At 47.7% G+C, this 17,443-nt stretch overlaps 1 protein-coding gene across 1 annotated transcript in view; it reads right to left on the bottom strand.

The window, feature by feature from the left end:
- Positions 1-7,377: 7,377 nt before the first annotated feature.
- Positions 7,378-17,443, bottom strand: part of KSR1 (kinase suppressor of ras 1) — a 47,223-nt gene continuing 37,157 nt past the window's right edge. Inside the window, 2 exon segments of the mRNA XM_032272282.1 lie at positions 7,378-10,370; positions 15,758-15,891. Of these exon segments, the coding sequence (XP_032128173.1) occupies positions 10,292-10,370; positions 15,758-15,891 (213 nt within the window). The 3' untranslated portion in view covers positions 7,378-10,291.

The following is a 17,443-nucleotide window of genomic DNA, read 5'->3' as shown; positions in this document are numbered from 1 at the left end:
TCTGCTCATGGCTTTGTTGCTGCTGGGAGCTGGATGATCTTCCTCTGTGCATCGTGGGCCTTTGACGCTGTGCCTTCTCCATTCTTCCATCTGTTTAGACACACCTGCTGCTGAGGTCCTGGCATAACTTCTTCCTTTGGAAGGAGCTCCTTAATCCCTAGACCAGGGGTTCAGACACCCCAGATCCATTCCCATGCCACCCATCCACACAGTCCCCTGTACTCATCTGGAACTGACCAAAGCAAACACAAGCCCCGGGACACCTTGGTATAACTTTATTTATACCACACAGTTTGTGATATTTATATCAAACACTCCAGATGCCCGGGCCTAGCTTAGCACAGAAGGCATGTTCTTGCCAGTGGCAAAAAAACCCAATACAGCACGTTTGCTAATACTAACCATTTGATCGATCCAAGATGGCCGTTTAGGAACAGCTCAGGAATGCAGCTCCCAGTGAAAGCGCAGAGGAGGAGTGGACGCTGCATTTTTATTGCCCACAGACTAGGCAATTCCCAGGCAGAGGAGCTCCACAGGTCACCAGCGTGGCTGTTTGGGCCAGCTCGGCTGTGCTGGCCGGCACCGCTGCTTTGCCCCGCGTGGCTGCTTTGCCGGCGCCCCGGAGCGGTGGTTCTCTGTACAAAATACACTGGTCCGGGTGCCCCTTTGGCTGGTGATTGGAGCCATGGGAAGTCGCCCATTCGTCTGTTTAAAAAGGGGACTCAGCAGGGAACCAGGACAGTAGATTCCAGGGCAAAAAAAATGCCACGAATCTCAGTGCCGCTGTTTAAGCCAGCGCAGTGACTTGCCGCAGGGGAAAACGCTCAGACCCGGCACCTCTTCAACAGGTGACTGGAGCACCAACTTAAAAAAAAAAAAAAAGGCTCTGAGGCAGGGAGCCAGCTATCAGGCTCGGCTGGTCCCACCCCCACAAAAGAACAGCAATCAGAAACTCTCTGGATTGAGAGTTTCACAGCAAGCGCAGCTGAACCCGGGACAGTCCAGCTCTGGGGAGGAGCGTCCGCCATTACTGAGGCAGCCCACCACTATGGAGGTAGTCAGCCAATGCTGACGCAGCCCGCTGTTCCCAAGGCAACCTGCCATTGCTGAGGCAGCCCGCCAGTTGCCAAGGCAACCCACCACTTCAGAGAGACTCTGCATCAACAGAGGTGGGCCACCATTGCTGAGGCAGTTCTAACTACACCCATATAAACAGGACTGCAGGGAAGTTCACTTGGCAGCTGGGCGGAGTCCACAGCAGCTCAGCAAAGCCTCTACAGGCAGACAGTGACTAGGCTGCCTCCTTGCTGGGCAGGGCAGCTCTGAAGGAAAAAAAAAGAAGGCAGCAGCATAACAGAAACTCATAAATAAAGCCCTAAATGCCTGGGACAGAGCACCTGGGAACAAAAAGCAGTTTATGAGTTCTGCTGCAGCAGACCTAAATGTACCTGCCCAGCAGCTCTGAATGAACAACAACAGAGCTCACAGCTCACCATTTGAGCTCCTATAAAGAAGAGACCGTCTCCTCAAGCAGCTCCCTGACCCCTATATATCCAAAGAGACACCTCATAAAGGAGAGATCAGATTGACACTTGGCGGGTATCCTTCTGGGACAAAGATAGCAGAAGAAGAAAACTGGTAACAACCCTTACTGTTCAGCAGCTGCTGCAGGTGATTCCCAGGCAAGCAGGGCCTGGAGTGGACATCAGCAGACCTACAGCAGAGGGGCCAGACTGTCAGAAGGAAAACCAAGAAACAGAAATAACCTCATCAACAACAAACAGAACATCCACTCAGAGACCCAATCTGAAAGCCAGCAACTACAAAGACGACAGGTGGATAAATCCATAAAGATGGGAAGAAACCAGCGCAAAAAGGATGAATACACCCGACACCAGAACACCTCTTCTCCTAAAAGGGATCACAACTCCTCACCAGCAAGGGAACAAGGTTGGATGGAGAACGAGTGTGATGAAATGACAGAATCAGACTTCAGAAGGTGGGTAGTGAGAAATTCCTGTGCTCTAAAAGAACATGTTCTAACCCAATGCAAAGAAACTAAGTACCTTGAAAAAAGATTTGACAAAATGCTAACGAGAATGAACAAAATAGAAAGGAATATAAGTGAATTGATGGAGCTGAAAAACACAACATGAGAGATTTGTGAAGCATGCACAAGGATCAACAGCCAAATTGACCAAGCAGAAGAAAGGATATCAGAGGTCGAAGATCAACTCAATGAAATAAAATGGGAAGGCAAGACTGGAGAAAAAAGGGTAAAAAGGAATGAAAAAGTCTCCAAGAAATGTGGGACTATGTGAAAAGACCTAATCTACATTTGATAGGTGTACCTGAATGCGATGAAGAGAATGAATCCAAGCTGGAAAATACTCTTCAGGATATTATCCAGGAAAACTTCCCCAACCTAGCAAGGCAGGCCAATATTCAAGTCCAGGAAATACAGAGAACACCACAAAGATATTCGTCAAGAAGAGCAACCCCAAGGCACATAATCGTCAGATTCACCAGGGTTGAAATGAAGGAGAAAATACTAAGGGCAGCCAGACAGTAAGGTCGGGTTACCCACAAAGGGAAGCCCATCAGACTCATAGCAGATCTCTCAGCAGAAACCCTACAAGCCAGAAGAGAGTAGGGGCCAATATTCAACATCCTTAAAGAAAAGAACTTTTTTTTTTTTTTGGGATGGAGTTTCGCTCTTGTTACCCAGGCTGGAGTGCAATGGCGCGATCTCGGCTCACCGCAACCTCCGCCTCCTGGGTTCAGGCAATTCTCCTGCCTCAGCCTCCTGAGCAGCTGGGATTACAGGCACGCGCCACCATGCCCAGCTAATTTTTTGTATTTTTAGTAGAGACGGGGTTTCACCGTGTTGACCAGGATGGTCTCGATCTGTTGACCTCGTGATCCACCCGCCTCGGCTTCCCAAAGTGCTGGGATTACAGGCGTGAGCCACCGCACCTGGCCTAGAAAAGAACTTTCAACCCAGAATCTCCTATCCAGCCAAACTAAGCTTCATAAGTGAAGGAAAAATAAAATCCTTTGTGAACATGCAAGTACTCAGAGATTTTGTCACCACCAGGCCAGCTTTACAAGAGCTCCTGAAAGAGGCTCTACACATATAAAGGAACAACTAGTACCAGCCACCCCAAAAACATGCCAAATGGTAAAGAAAATAAACACAATGAAGAATCTGCGTCAACTAACGGGCAAAACAGCCAGCTAGCACCAAAATGGCAGGATCAAATTCACACATAACAATATTAACCCTAAATGTAAATGGACTAAATGCCCCAATCAAAAGACACAGACTGGCAAATTGGATAAAAAGCCAAAACCCATCAGTGTGCTGTATCCAGGAAACCCATCTCACATGCAAGGATACACAAAGGCTCAAAATAAAGGGATGGAGGAAGATTTACCAAGCAAATGGAGAGCAAAAAAAAGCAGGAGTTGCCATTCTCATCTCCGATAAATTAGACTTTAAAGCAACAAAGATCAAAAGAGACAAAGAAGGACATTACATAATGGCAAAAGGATCAATGCAACAAGAAGACCTAACGATCCTAAATATATACGCACCCAATACAGGAGCACCCAGATACATAAGGCAACTTCTTAATGACTTACAAAGAGAGTTAGACTCCCACACAATTATAGTGGGAGACTTTAACACCCCATTGTCAATATTAGACAGATCAACCAGACAGAAAATTAACAAGGATATCCAGGACTTGAACTCAGACCTGGACCAAACAAACCTAATAGACATTTACAGAACTCTCCACCCCAAATCCACAGAATATACATTATTCTCAGCACCACATCACTCCTACTCTAAAATTGACCACATAATTGGGAGTAAATCACTCCTCAGCAAATGCAAAAGAACGGAAATCGTAACAAACAGTCTCTCAGACCACAGTGCAATCAAGTTAGAACTCAGAATTCAGAAACTAACCCAGAACCGCACGGCTTCATGGAAACTGAACAACTTGCTCTTGAATGTTGACTGGATAAACAATGAAATGAAGACAGAAATAAAGATGTTCTTCGAAACCAACGAGAATGAAGGCACAACATACCAGAATCTCTGGGACACATTTAAAGCAGTCTCTAGAGGAAAATATATAGCAATAAGTGCCCACATGAGAAGCAAGGAGAGATCAAAAATTGACACCCTATCGTCAAAACTGAAAGAGCTAGAGGAGCAAGATCAAAAAAACTCAAAGTCTAGCAGAAGACAAGAAATAGCTAAGATCAGAGCAGAACTGAAGGAGATAGAGACACAAAAAACCCTTCAAAAAATCAATAAATCCAGGAGCTGGTTTTTTGAAAAGATCAACAAAATAGACAGACCACTAGCCAGATTAATAAAAAAGAAAAGAGAGAATAACCAAATAGATGCAATAAAAAACGATAAAGGGGATATCACCACAGATTCCACAGAAATTCAAACCATCATCAGAGATTATTACAAACAACTCTATGCACACAAACTAATAAACCTGGAAGAAATGGATAAATTCCTGGACACTTGCCTCCTCCCAAGCCTAAACCAGGAAGAAGCCGAAACCCTGAACAGACCCATAACAAGGTCTGAAGTTGAGGCAGCAATTAAGAGCTTACCACCCAAAAAAAGCCCAGGTCCAGACGGGTTCACAGCCGAATTCTACCAGACATACAAAGAGGAGCTGGTACCATTTCTTCTGAAACTATTCCAAACAATACAAAAAGAGGGAATTCTTCCCAAATCATTTTATGAGACCAACATCATCCTGATTCCAAAACCCGGCAGAGACTCAACAAGAAAAGAAAATTTCAGGCCAATATCCATGATGAACATAGATGCAAAAATCTTCAATAAAATACTGACAAGCCGATTGCAACAGCACATCAAAAAGCTTATCCACCATGATCAAGTAGGCTTCATCCCGGGGATGCAAGGCTGGTTCAACATACGCAAGTCTATAAACGTAATTCACCACATAAAGAGAACCAAAGACAAAAAACACATGATTATCTCAATTGATGCAGAGAAGGCCTTTGACAAAATTCAACAGTGCTTTATGCTAAAAAAAACCCTAAATAGGCTAGGTATTGACGGAACGTATCTCAAAATAATAAAAGCTATTTATGACAAACCAACAGCCAATATCATACTGAATGGGCAAAAACTGGAAGCATTCCCCTTGAAATGTGGCACTAGACAAGGATGCCCTCTCTCACCACTCCTATTCAATATAGTACTAGAAGTTCTAGCCAGAGCAATCAGGCAAGAAAAAGAAATAAAGGGTATTCAAATAGGAAAGGAGGAAGTCAAGTTGTCTCTATTTGCAGATGACATGATTGTATATCTAGAAGACCCCATCGTCTCAGCCCCAAATTTCCTGAAACTGATAAGCAAGTTCAGCAAAGTCTCAGGATACAAAATCAATGTGCAAAAATCACATGCATTCCTATACACCAATAACAGACTTAAAGAGAGCCAAATCAAGAACAAACTTCCATTCACAATTGCCACAAAGAGAATAAAATACCTAGGAATACAACTAACAAGGAACGTAAAGGACCTCTTCAAGGAGAACTACAAGCCACCACTCAACGAAATAAGAGAGGACACAAACAGATGGAGAAACATTCCATGTTCATGGTTAGGAAGAATCAATATTGTGAAAATGGCCATACTGCCCGAAGTAATTTAACAGATTCAATGCTATCCCCATCAAGCTACCAATGACCTTCTTCGCAGAACTGGAAAAAACCACCTTAAACTTCATATGGAACCAAAAGAGAGCCCACATAACCAAGTCAATTCTAAGCAAAAAGAACAAAGCGGGAGGCATCACACTACCGGACTTCAAACTATACTACAAGGCTACAGTAATCAAAACAGCATGGTACTGGTACCAAAACAGAGATATAGACCAATGGAACAGAACAGAGGTCTCGGAGGCAACGCAACATATCTACAACCATCTGATCTTTGATAAACCAGACAAAAACAAGCAATGGGGAAAGGATTCCCTGTTTAATAAATGGTGTTGGGAAAACTGGCTAGCCATGTGCAGAAAGCAGAAACTGGACCCCTTCCTGACACCTTACACTAAAATTAACTCCAGAGGGATTAAAGACTTAAACATAAGACCTAACATCATAAAAACCCTAGAAGAAAATCTAGGCAAAACCATTCAGGACATAGGTGTAGGCAAGGACTTCATGACCAAAACACCAAAAGCATTGACAACAAAAGCTAAAATAGACAAATGGGACCTAATCAAACTCCACAGCTTCTGCACAGCAAAAGAAACAGTCATTAGAGTGAACCGGCAACCAACAGAATGGGAAAAAATTTTTGCAGTTTACCCGTCTGACAAAGGGCTGATATCCAGAATTTAGAAAGAACTAAAACAGATTTACAAGAAAAAAAACTAACAAGCCCATTCAAAAGTGGGCAAAGGATATGAACAGATACTTTACAAAAGAAGACATACATGAGGCCAACAAACATATGAAAAAATGCTCATCATCACTGGTCATCAGATAAATGCAAATCAAAACAACATTGAGATACCATCTCACACCAGTTAGAATGGCTATCATTAAAAAATCTGGAGACAACAGATGCTGGAGAGGATGTGGAGAAATAGGAACACTTTTACACTATTGGTGGGAGTGTAAATTAGTTCAACCATTGTGGAAGACAGTGTGGCGATTCCTCAAGGACCTAGAAATAGAAATTCCATTTGACCCAGCAACCTCATTACTGGGTATATATCCAAAGGATTATAAATCGTTCTACTATAAGGACACGTGCACACGAATGTTCATTGCAGCACTGTTTACAATAGCAAAGACCTGGAACCAACCTAAGTGCCCATCGATGATAGACTGGACAGGGAAAACGTGGCACATATACACCATGGAATATTATGCAGCCATCAAAAACGATGAGTTTGTGTCCTTTGTAGGGACATGGATGAACCTGGAAACCATCATTCTCAGCAAACTGACAGAAGAGCAGAAGATCAAACACCGCATGTTCTCACTCATAGGTGGGTGTTGAACAATGAGGACACATGGACACAGGAAGGGGAGCACTAAACACTGGGGTTAGTTGGGGGGAAATAGGGGAGGGACGGTGGGGGGGTGGGGAGCTGGGGAGAGATAGCAAGGGGAGAGATGCCAGATGTAGGTGATGGGGAGGAAGGCAGCAAATCACACTGCCACGTGTGTACCTATGTAACAATCTTGCATGTTCTTCACATGTACCCCAAAACCTAAAATGCAATAAAATAAATAAATGGGAAAAAAATACTAACCATTTTAATTTAAATTAATAACATGTCTGGAAGACAAATACAGTTGATAGAAAATATAAAAACTTTACTGTACAAATTTTACATCGCATTCAAAGAAAGCAAGTGTGTGGTTTGTGGCCACAGAAGACGCTAGGTTTGCACACGCTGATGAGATCCTGGCTAACACTGCTGCACAGCACAAACTCCAACTGGCTTCACATTTACATGCCCGCCCTCCCCCCATGCCAAAGCCACACAGAATAGCACTGGCTGCCAGGGCTTGCCATTCCCCTCTGTGACCTCAAGAGGAAATGCTGTAAGGAGACAGAGGGTGTTTTGACTTGGCGACATGGAGAGATCAGCTTTGCTACACACTGCTCACAACTAACCCCAAGCTAGCTAGGATTCGAGACTTCGAGTTAGGCAGAAACCCAGGGGGCTGCGGCTCTGGTGGTTCAAGGCAGCAGGGCTTCAGAGGCGAGGCTGGAAACTGGGGGTGCCTTGGAGGGCCAAAGCTTGGGCTCCACTCTGAGACCCCAGTGGGGACTTCCGCAGCCCCTAAGAGCTCTCCCCAAGCCCTCCCAGCCTTCTCCATCCCCTTCACAGTTGGCTGTGATGGCTGAATTCACAGTATCTGTCATCCTTCGTGTTTCCAAGGCAGACGGAGAGAACACACAGAAGGGCAGGTGTGCCTTCCTAACCTCAGTTCACAGTCACTGAAATACAAGGGAAGCAGGGGGACCATCACGGGGTGGGGTGGGGTTCTTAAAAGACAGGCAGTACAGAGGTGGCAGGCTGAGAGCCAGAAGGCTGCCCCCAGTCCTCCAGTTCCACCTGTGGGGCCCAGTGGCTTCTGGGTTCCTGGAATATAACAGGGCCCCACCAGGTCATCAGTTCCTTAAGAGCAGGGACCATGACTGCTCCTATCTCTAGGTGCCCAGCACTTGCACAGGGCCAAGTGCACTGTAGTTGCTCAATGAGTGCTTCTTTAACTGTGATGCTCATGAGAAAAAGCAAAACCCTGACTGACTTTCTGGGGGCCTGCACATCCCACTGCGGCCTGGTGTCAGGGGTTGGGGAGGAACCGAGTCTGACTGGCTGAGCTGATGTCCAACTGTGGGGCTCACCAGGACATCCATCAGGCCTGCTCTCACCTGGACAAAGGGCACGGTTGCAATAGAAAGGTGGAAGGCTGGAGACACAGGTGATCCCTGGGAAGGGGCAGGCATGTGGTGGCCCAAAGGATGACAGGGCAAAATGAGCAGTCCCACCACAGCACAGAAGCCCGCACGGAGCCGAGTCCATGTGGTTCATGGCCACCCCTCAAGTGCTGGGAAGAGTGAAGACACTGATGGACAGGCACGCTGGCACTGCCATATAGCTGTGCCAAGGAGGGGCTGACCAAGGGGTGCCCGGCCTGGAGAGGAGGCAACTCCACAGCTTCCTGGCAGAGCAGCTCATCTTCCTGGCAGAGCAGCAGCACCAGGCTCTGGTGCTAGGGAAGGGGCTGGAGACTGGGGCTCTGGTAGGCGGGTCTAACTGCAAGGGGCGGGAGCCACCTCCCTCCCTTCCCAAGTCTGAGCTCAGAGCATGGTCACAGGTCCTGGGCCTGAATCTAATCTCATCTTCACTCCCAACCCTTTTCCTTTCTGGTTTTGGAGCCTAATGCAGCCTAACCTTCACTTAAGGGCTCCCTTGCCATCTGGAACTTTTCTCTGCAGGTGAGAGTTGCTAATGAAGACAAGTGTGGTGCTCTCACGTCAAAGACTTTTCCAAATCCAGCCCCTCCTGCTTCAAACGGACACAAGTAGAAGGCCTAGTGGTGCCAGAGAAGGCTCTGCAGATGGGGGCCAGCTAGCTGGGTCTACATGAAAGGGGTCATGGGCCACACACCGCCCATTTGAGCTCAGAGCGTGGACAGGGTAGTTGGTAATGGGCTAAGGGGTTTCAACAGGACTGACATGGAAGAGGTGGGAAATCCTAGAACCTTCTAGCATAACTGACAAAGGGTTTTACAGTGCCAGGGTCACCCTGTGGCTGGGAAGAGGGCTCAGGTACCTTTGCCATCTACTCCTTCTCCTGTCTTCCTCGTTCTCACCCATCCAGCCCTCGCGGTCAGATGTCAGTCAGGGACTGGGATGTATCGAAAAGCCAAGGTCCTGAGTCCCATCACCTTGGTGCCTGCTGGGGGCTTCATCAAAGACTCACATCTGTACAAGCTATGGGTGTTTCCTCACCTTGCAGCAGAAACCCTGGCTGGGAACCACCGGGTGAGTCCAGACATTTTCTGGATTCTGTTTCTATTTTTCCAACAGGAGAAGCCTGGATTACAGGGATGAGAAGGTGAACTCAAGCTCTCCAGGAGCTCCAGACTCCATAATCTAGCTCAGTTCCCAGCCAGGGTTTCCTCTGCAAGACAAGGAAGGGGCAGCATCCCTTTGAAAGGACAAGGGGAGAGGCCTAGAGAGAGTCCCCGATTCCCTCAATGGGCTCTTGGGTCAAAAAGCCGAGTCCAGGTCAGACCTTGTGGGCTCCCTGCCCCACCCCAAGAACAGCTGCAATCGCCATGTGTGTCTTCCCCTCTGGCCCAGCACGGGTCCCTCACCGCCTACGAGGTCCTCCAGAGGACACGGTCATTTCCGCCATCCTGGCCGTCGGTGCCAGCGCATCTATGCGTGGACTGTTTCTATTATTAATCTATTGTAATACATCAGGTTCACTCAGCAGACATATAGGTGTAAACATTTGCTGTCTGTCAGGACAGGTTTGGTTGTTGGTGGTATCATGTAAAGAAATAGCAGGTGCAGCTCCATCTCCCGAATGGGGTTTATTGCGAACAGTCTCAATCTAGGATACGTGCTCCTGGTTTGCAGCGCTGGGCAGGCAGTCTATTTTTTGTAGTGGTGGTTGTTTGGATGTTTCAGAAACGCATTTTAAAAAGAAAGAGATCGGCAGCAGAAAAACCACATGGCTGGCTACATCTTTGAATTACTGGACTCCAGGATGCCCAAGCCAAACCTTTCAACCCGGGGTACAACTTTGCTGCTGTTAATGCTGTGAAGAGGAACAAAAACAAGAATTATAGCCCCATGGGTCTTCAGCAGAATTAGGGTAACAATAGCTAGGAAGTGAGCTGAGCAGAGGATCTGGTTTCCAACAAGAAATGAAAATGATTGTTGGCCAATAGCGCTGGCAGAGCTGCCCTGGTCACACAGCATCCAAGGCCCTAGCCACAGTCCAGGTAGTTCTACCTGGAACAACGGTGGCTCTTTCAACTCCGAGTCCTGAGTTCCCAGCATGCTCAGTGCTGCTGTGGGCTCCTCGCAATCATTTTCTCATTTGCAGCCCAGGAAAGCTCTTGCTCCAAGGAGAACTGAGAGAGAAGAGAAACACGACCCCAGGATACTAGTGTTCCGTTTAGAAATCAACTCGAATAGTAGGGTGCATCAGGGCCACCTGGGAAGCAGGCTGAAATGCAGATTCCTGGAGCCCAATTCCAGAGATCTGGTTCAGCACGTTTTGCTGGGGAGGGAGGACAGGAACTTGCGTTTAGTAAACAGCGCAGTGACTGCCGCAGGGGATGTCAGCCACGCTCTTAAATGCTGACCTGGAGACTGGACTATGGCACACTGGGCAGGTGTAAAGGGAATAACTTTGCCAGGGTGGCAGGGTGGGGACGGGTGACTTTGTTTTCGTACGAAACATTTCTGGAGCCAGATACCTCTTTAAGACAGGTTTTCTGAGGGTGCCACTGAAGACACAACCCTTCCGAGCTGGTGTCTTTCATGGCCACAGAACTTTCTGCGTCTTCTGATGCAACTCTACAGGTGGCACTGAGAGGTGGGAGCCCAGCAGAGGGTTCCACCAGAGCAGCTCTGAAATCACTCCATTCCTTATTGGACAAAATCCCCATGGGTTAAAAGCTAAGCCAACATCCTCCCCACCTCCACCCGCCCCACACTAGGCACACACTCAGTGCTCAGAGGCTGGTATGCTCAAGGGCGTGGAAGCATCTCACTAAGGTGTTAGCAGTAAGACAGGGCCACCCAAACAAAAACAAAACCAGCCCTCAGAAGAACACGGGAGCAATCAAAGTCACGTCCGGGAAGGTAGTTAGAAGCTGCCCAGACCGCCTGGGAGGGAGCTCAGTTAGTGGGATCCTCTGAGAAGTTACTCAAGCATATGCAGGCCACGTGGAGGGGGCAGAGGGCCAGTTTTAAAAACAAAGCAAAAGAAGTAGGCTCGAGAGAGACAACTGGAGAAGCAGAGGTGGCATCCCCTGGGTTAGTGCCCGCATCTCATTGTGCATTTTAGCAGAGGTCACGATGCCGAGTTGTTGATTAGGAGGAAGAAAGCCCCTGGTGCATGCAAGGCAGCCAGGCCTACAACCTATGGAGGGAAAGAGAAGAAAGCAAAGAACAGTGTCAGAACCACAGCCTCATGCGGAGCCTGTTGGGAGCTACAGGCCTGGCCAGAGCAGCTGGACGTGGGACTCCATTTCCCTTCTAGAGAGAAGGGTCATCCCGGATTCTATTCCCCAGGCGTGGCTGCACTGTAACCTCAGAAGGGATCATGGGCACAAAGAACCCTCTCTAAGCTCCTGCAGGGCACAATCGCAGCACGTTTATAAAGAGGCTGGCCCAGGCCCATGGCTCCTTAGCCCTTGATGAGCAAAATCTACTTCCAGGAGTAATTCTGCTTCACTGGATTCTCTTCTCTTGAGCTCTGGCCAGGGTGACTGAGACCCTGGGGATTCAGATCAATGACCCAAGTTCTCTCTGACCCAGGGACAAGCCATCCATCTACTCGTGGTGTGGACAGAGGCCCCAGCCACATGCTGTGGCTCTTCTCTCACCCAGTGAAAAATGCCAGCCTGCATAACCCTTGCTGGTGGCCATTTCAGCTGCAGAAACCTCACTTTGGTTTTCGAGAATAAACGACACAAAGATGGGAGAAGCTGGGAAGCAGCGACAGAAAGGAAGCGGGGTTTGTGTCAGGACAACCAGAGACAGGCAGCCAGCGAGGGAAGGAACACACTATTCCTCCAGAACCGGACAGGAGCTCTAAAAGTCAGGGTGGCCGTAACGTCCTTTTCCATAGTAGCGGCTCCTCCAGCGGCTGGGAGTGCCCAGCGACCGTTCCGCCAGGCGTGAGAAGAGCGCAGTCCGGCCCCGGCAGGCGATGGAGTCGGACATGTGTGGACAGGTGGAGGAATCAGATGATGGGAAAGGGGGAGATGACAGAACAGCACATCCGCCACCCCCCCAAAATAAAAAAGTGACAAGGTCAATGGAAAGAAAAGAGAAAGTGAGAATTAGGGGCCAAGTGTGTAGAAAGTGAGCACTGAACAGGAAGCCTGACACAGACTCATTCAGGAAAGGAAAACTCGCATGCTTTCCTTGAAGGGGCTGGGCAGGGAACAGCCCATCTGTGACTTAGTTTCCTGCCTGTGAAATGAGAAGGTGGGAATGTATGATTTCCAGGGAATCTGGAATGATGCCCTGAATGCCAGTGTCTATCTAATGGAGCCTTTTCTTTTGTTGGGGAGAAAACCAGGGCCCAGCTTGTTAAGCAAGTTGCCTGAGGTGTGATCGGGGCTTGGCCTCACCACCTCACATCACCCTCCCTGAACCGCTAAGCGCCCCATGCTCCTGGTCTCTGCTGGGATAGTTCTGGCTCAAAACCCAGCCCTGACGACGCTTCTTCCAGAGACTCTTCCTCATGCCCCCCAGATGGATGCAGAGGCCCCGTCTGGGCTTTATCACAGCACCCAGCATGTTATCACCCTTTGCCCATTCATTCATGCAAGTCAAATATTTAGTGACCAGCTATAATGTTCCTGGGATTGTACCAGGAGCCAGGAACATAAAGGTGATAAGAAAGAGTCCTGATGTGTGCAGGTTTCATTTCAGTGCGTGTCTGTCTTTATGACACTGGAAACTCTTCGCTGGTGGAGCCATGGCCTTGGCCACCTGTGTTTCCCCAGGTGTGCGGCAGATGCACAGCAATGGCTGCCTAAGACGTACACTTCTGTGGTTATGATCCACTACCCCCCATTTGTACTGGACTCCAACCCATCCTAAGTACAAAATACTAAACCCAGTATTACATGAAATATGGTATTCCCCGACCCCACACTGTCATTTCCTCCAGACCATCCCTCTACCTGGCCTGAATCAGTGAAGCACCAAGCATTTCTTTAGTGACTTCTCCTGCAGGAGAGAAAACTCATGCTGGGCCTCTCCTCAAGTGTAGCTGGAGGCTCACTTTGGCTCAAACCTGTAATCCCAGCATTCTGGGAGGCCAAGGCAGGCAGATCAGTTGAGGTGAGGAGTTTGAGATCACCCTGGCCAACATGGTGAAAACCCATCTCCACCAAAAAAAAAAAAAAAAAAAAAAAACCCCAAAAAAATTAGCCAGGGGTGGTAGCGTGCACCTGTAATCCCAGCTACTTGGGAGGCTGAGGCAGGAGAATCGCTTGAACCCAGGAGGCAGACGTTGCAGTGAGCCAAGATCGTGCCACTGTACTCCAGCCTGAGTGACAGAGTGAGACTCTCTCAAAAGACTCGCCCTGGAAAACAATGTGCAAACCAAATCTGGCCACACACTAAGAAAGTTTCTGAGTACTTTAAAGGGTTAAAAAATAGTAACAAATAACATGTGACAGAGACTGTGTCACTGCAAGCCCAAAATATTTACTACCTGACCCTTCCCAGGATAAGACATGTGCACAAGGACGGGAGCTTCAGGGGCTTCCTTGGCAGTGGGTGGCAGACAGGCTCTTCCCGTCACTCCCATCAAAAACAGCTCCACTTTATGGGTTTTATATAGTGGGGTTCTGTGGGAGACTTCACTTTTAGAAAGTGTCCTTTTCCTTAAAGTCTCAAACTGGTCAGGCCAGTGGCTCACACCTGTAATCCTAGCACCTTGGGAGGCTGAGGCAGGAGAATCACTTGAGCTCAGAAGTTTGAAACCAGCCTGGGCAACATAGTGAGACCTCATCTCTGTGTATATAAAAACATTTTTAAGAAAAGTTTTTCAGAAAGGTAAAACTATTCTTGGTTTGCAGAGTGTACGAACATAGGTAGCAGGCCATACTTGACCTACAGGCTGGACTCCTGGGTGAGATGAATCGTTTCACTTTCTATATGATTGGGGTCAAAAATACCAAAAGATGACTATTTCATGACATGTGAAATCCCAATTTCCAGCATTAAGTTTTACTGACATGCAGCCAGCTCCCTGGTTTACGCTGTCTGTGGCTGCTCCCGTGCTGCAACAGCAGAGCTGAGATGCTGTGACACAGACAGTGCTCGGCACCCTGCCAAAGCCAGCTCCTGCAGTGAGGACCTGATTTGCCTTCTTGGCCTGCAATGTCTCAAATATTCACCTGGCCCCTTACAGCAAGTTTACCTGCCCTATACCTGACCCAACTCCTAGCCCAGAGACTTTTTAAGCCACGAAAACTGAGGCCCAGAGCATAAAAGGACTTCCCAGGTTCTCACAGAGCATTCATGGCAGGGCAGAGGTCTCCTCTGAGTGTTCTAACAGAGGCAGCCAGAGGACAAAGGAAAAAGGGAATGAGACAGAAGGCAGGAGAGATGACAATGGCCTGTAACCTGGTGGATATCACCCCCACACCAAGGAGTGCAAAGGGCTGTGCATTAAACCAGGAGGGGGAGAGCTTCCAGCATCAAAGTACCACATAAACCCAAGTGACTGTGGTCGCCATAAGACATGGCTGGCTTCTAGTGCTTCAGTTGGTGACACTGTAAGCAATATTGGCTCTGTTTATTTCAGTGATGCTTACAATATGTCACTCTGACTTCTAACTGGCCCCATCTTGCCACTCCCTCGTAGAAACTTCTAGTCCTGGCCTGGCCTGGCATCAGTGCTGGTGTGCTAATAATGGTGATGCAGTTTCTCATAGCTGCAAACTGGAGGTGCTCACCTGTCAAAGGGAGTCTCCAAAATAAATGTGGTAAATGAAATCCTGGTATCACTCTGGCTAATCTGCTTTGTGTATTCCTAAAGTCCTGGGCAGAGGCTGGGCATGGTGGTTCACACCTGTAATCCCAGCACTTTGGGAGGCCGAGGCAGGCAGATCACTTGAGATCAGGAGTTTGAGATGAGCCTGGGGAATATGGTGAAACCCTGTTTCTACTAAAAATATAAAAACAGCCAGGTGTGGTGGCGCACACCTATAGTCCCAGCCCCTCGGGAGGCTGAGGTAGGAGAACTGCTTGAACCTAGGAGGCAGAGGTTGCAGTGAGCCAAGATCGTGCCACTACACTCCAGCCTGGTGACAGAGCAAGACTCCGTCTCAAAAAACCCCCCAAAAGAAAGTCTTGGGTAGAAAGAGCAGAAGGAGCCCTCTAAGATCCCAGGTGAAGCTGTGAGGGCCTGGCTGGCAGAATCTGGCTCGTGTGGGAGGCACTTACTCAGCTGACTTCCAGAAGTGCCTAGGGTGGGAGAGCCTCCGGTTCAGCTTGGGAAGTTTCTCCAGCATGTCCATCAGCAGGCTGAAGCTGGGTCTCTCCTGCAGGTTAAAAGCCCAGCAGGCTGACAGGATCTCCTGCAAATGGAGCTGCCGTCGTGGTGTATGAGCTGGCTGGGAGGGAGGGGGCACACATAGGGGCTCCACGAAGTGTCCCTTTGACGTTCTCAAGTACCTCTAGCTGGCAGCGCCCCAAACACCCTGCCGACATGAAGGGCTGAGAAGTACCTGGGTTTCAGAGAAGCACTCATGCTTCTGGCTCCATGTGAGATGCACGAGATTACCTCCCCTCCTTCCTTCTTAGATCCACGCCCACCCCAAAATAACAGTAACCATGATGAACAGACTAGCAATGGGAAAGAGATCAGAAAAGGGATTGTTGGTTTTCTGAAGATGCAAAGTGCAAGGTACAATGTTCACAGGTAAAATGCAAGATACTGGGAATATGTGCAGGGCGGGGCTGCAGTGGAGGAGGGAGCCTCAGCATTAGTGGAACGGCGGCTGGAGTGACAAGGAGGACTCAGTATAAGGGCAGCAGCTGAGAGTCAGCAGAACAGCTGTCCCAATTGCCCCCAGAGCAGAGCCCTTCTGACTGCGGCACTGTGCTGCCTGCTCTCAGGATCCATGCGTGTGCCAGCACAGCCCTGCAGCCTGCTGATTCAGAACTGCCTGTGAGGAAAGGCCTATTCCCTGCACATATGACCAGGCAGAATACATACACCCACACAGACTCAGCAACTCAGGCTTTTGCTCTTAAATACTAGACTCCATGGGGTTGCCTGCCTATCATGAAAACCAGACAGAGATCAAAGATAAGCAGATCAAGAAACTATCTCTGAAGGATATGGGGTGTGCATGTGCGTTTGTGTGAGGCAGCTACTGTATACATAAAACAAGAGCAGCCTGCAATAAAAAAGAAATCAACAAAGAAAGAAGTGCTTGAAATTAAAAATACAATTTCTGAATGGAAACATTAAAAGTGCTGGATGATAAAAATCAAGGAAATTCCCCAGATTGTGGGCTCAATTCTAGATAGGAACAGAAAATACAAAAGAAGGCAAGAAGAATGTAGGCTCACTAAGAGGAACCAAATTCTGTCTAATGGGGATTTCCACAAAAGTAAACAGACTATTGGGCAGGAAATTATCAAAGAAATAATAAAAGAAAATTTATACTAGAAACTTTCAAAAGTAGCATGTGTCTTCAGCTGAAAAGTTCCAATAAAGGGACCTCACTTTTTGAAAAAAGTAAAAAAATTAAAAACTCTATACTCAGACATAATTTTATGAAATTTTCTCTATAGCAGGGATAAACCAAAAATCCTAGATGCTTCCAGAAAGAATAAGATAAGCATCCACAAAAGGCTGAGAATCAGACCAACACCAGAATTCTCAACAAGACCTTGGACACTTAGTAGACAGCAAGGCAAAACCCCTGTGTTTTCAGGGAAAATTATTATAAACCTGGAATTCTACTCCTGATGTGAGGACAAAATAATAATTTTTTTTAGGCATGCAAGGATTCAAAGAGTATCTCCCATTCTTCCACTGGGAGGCAGTTTCTTCAGGTTTCACTCGAAGTTTGTTTGCTAGAGCGCAAATTAAGAGAGGGGAAGGAATAAGACATAAGA

The sequence above is a fragment of the Sapajus apella genome, unplaced genomic scaffold (assembly GCF_009761245.1).
Source record: "Sapajus apella isolate SASKATOON/1434 unplaced genomic scaffold, GSC_monkey_1.0 scaffold396, whole genome shotgun sequence".
Taxonomy (NCBI): Eukaryota; Metazoa; Chordata; class Mammalia; order Primates; family Cebidae; genus Sapajus; species Sapajus apella.
The sequence above is the reverse complement of the archived record's forward strand: the minus strand, read 5'-3'. Positions and strand labels throughout refer to the sequence as shown.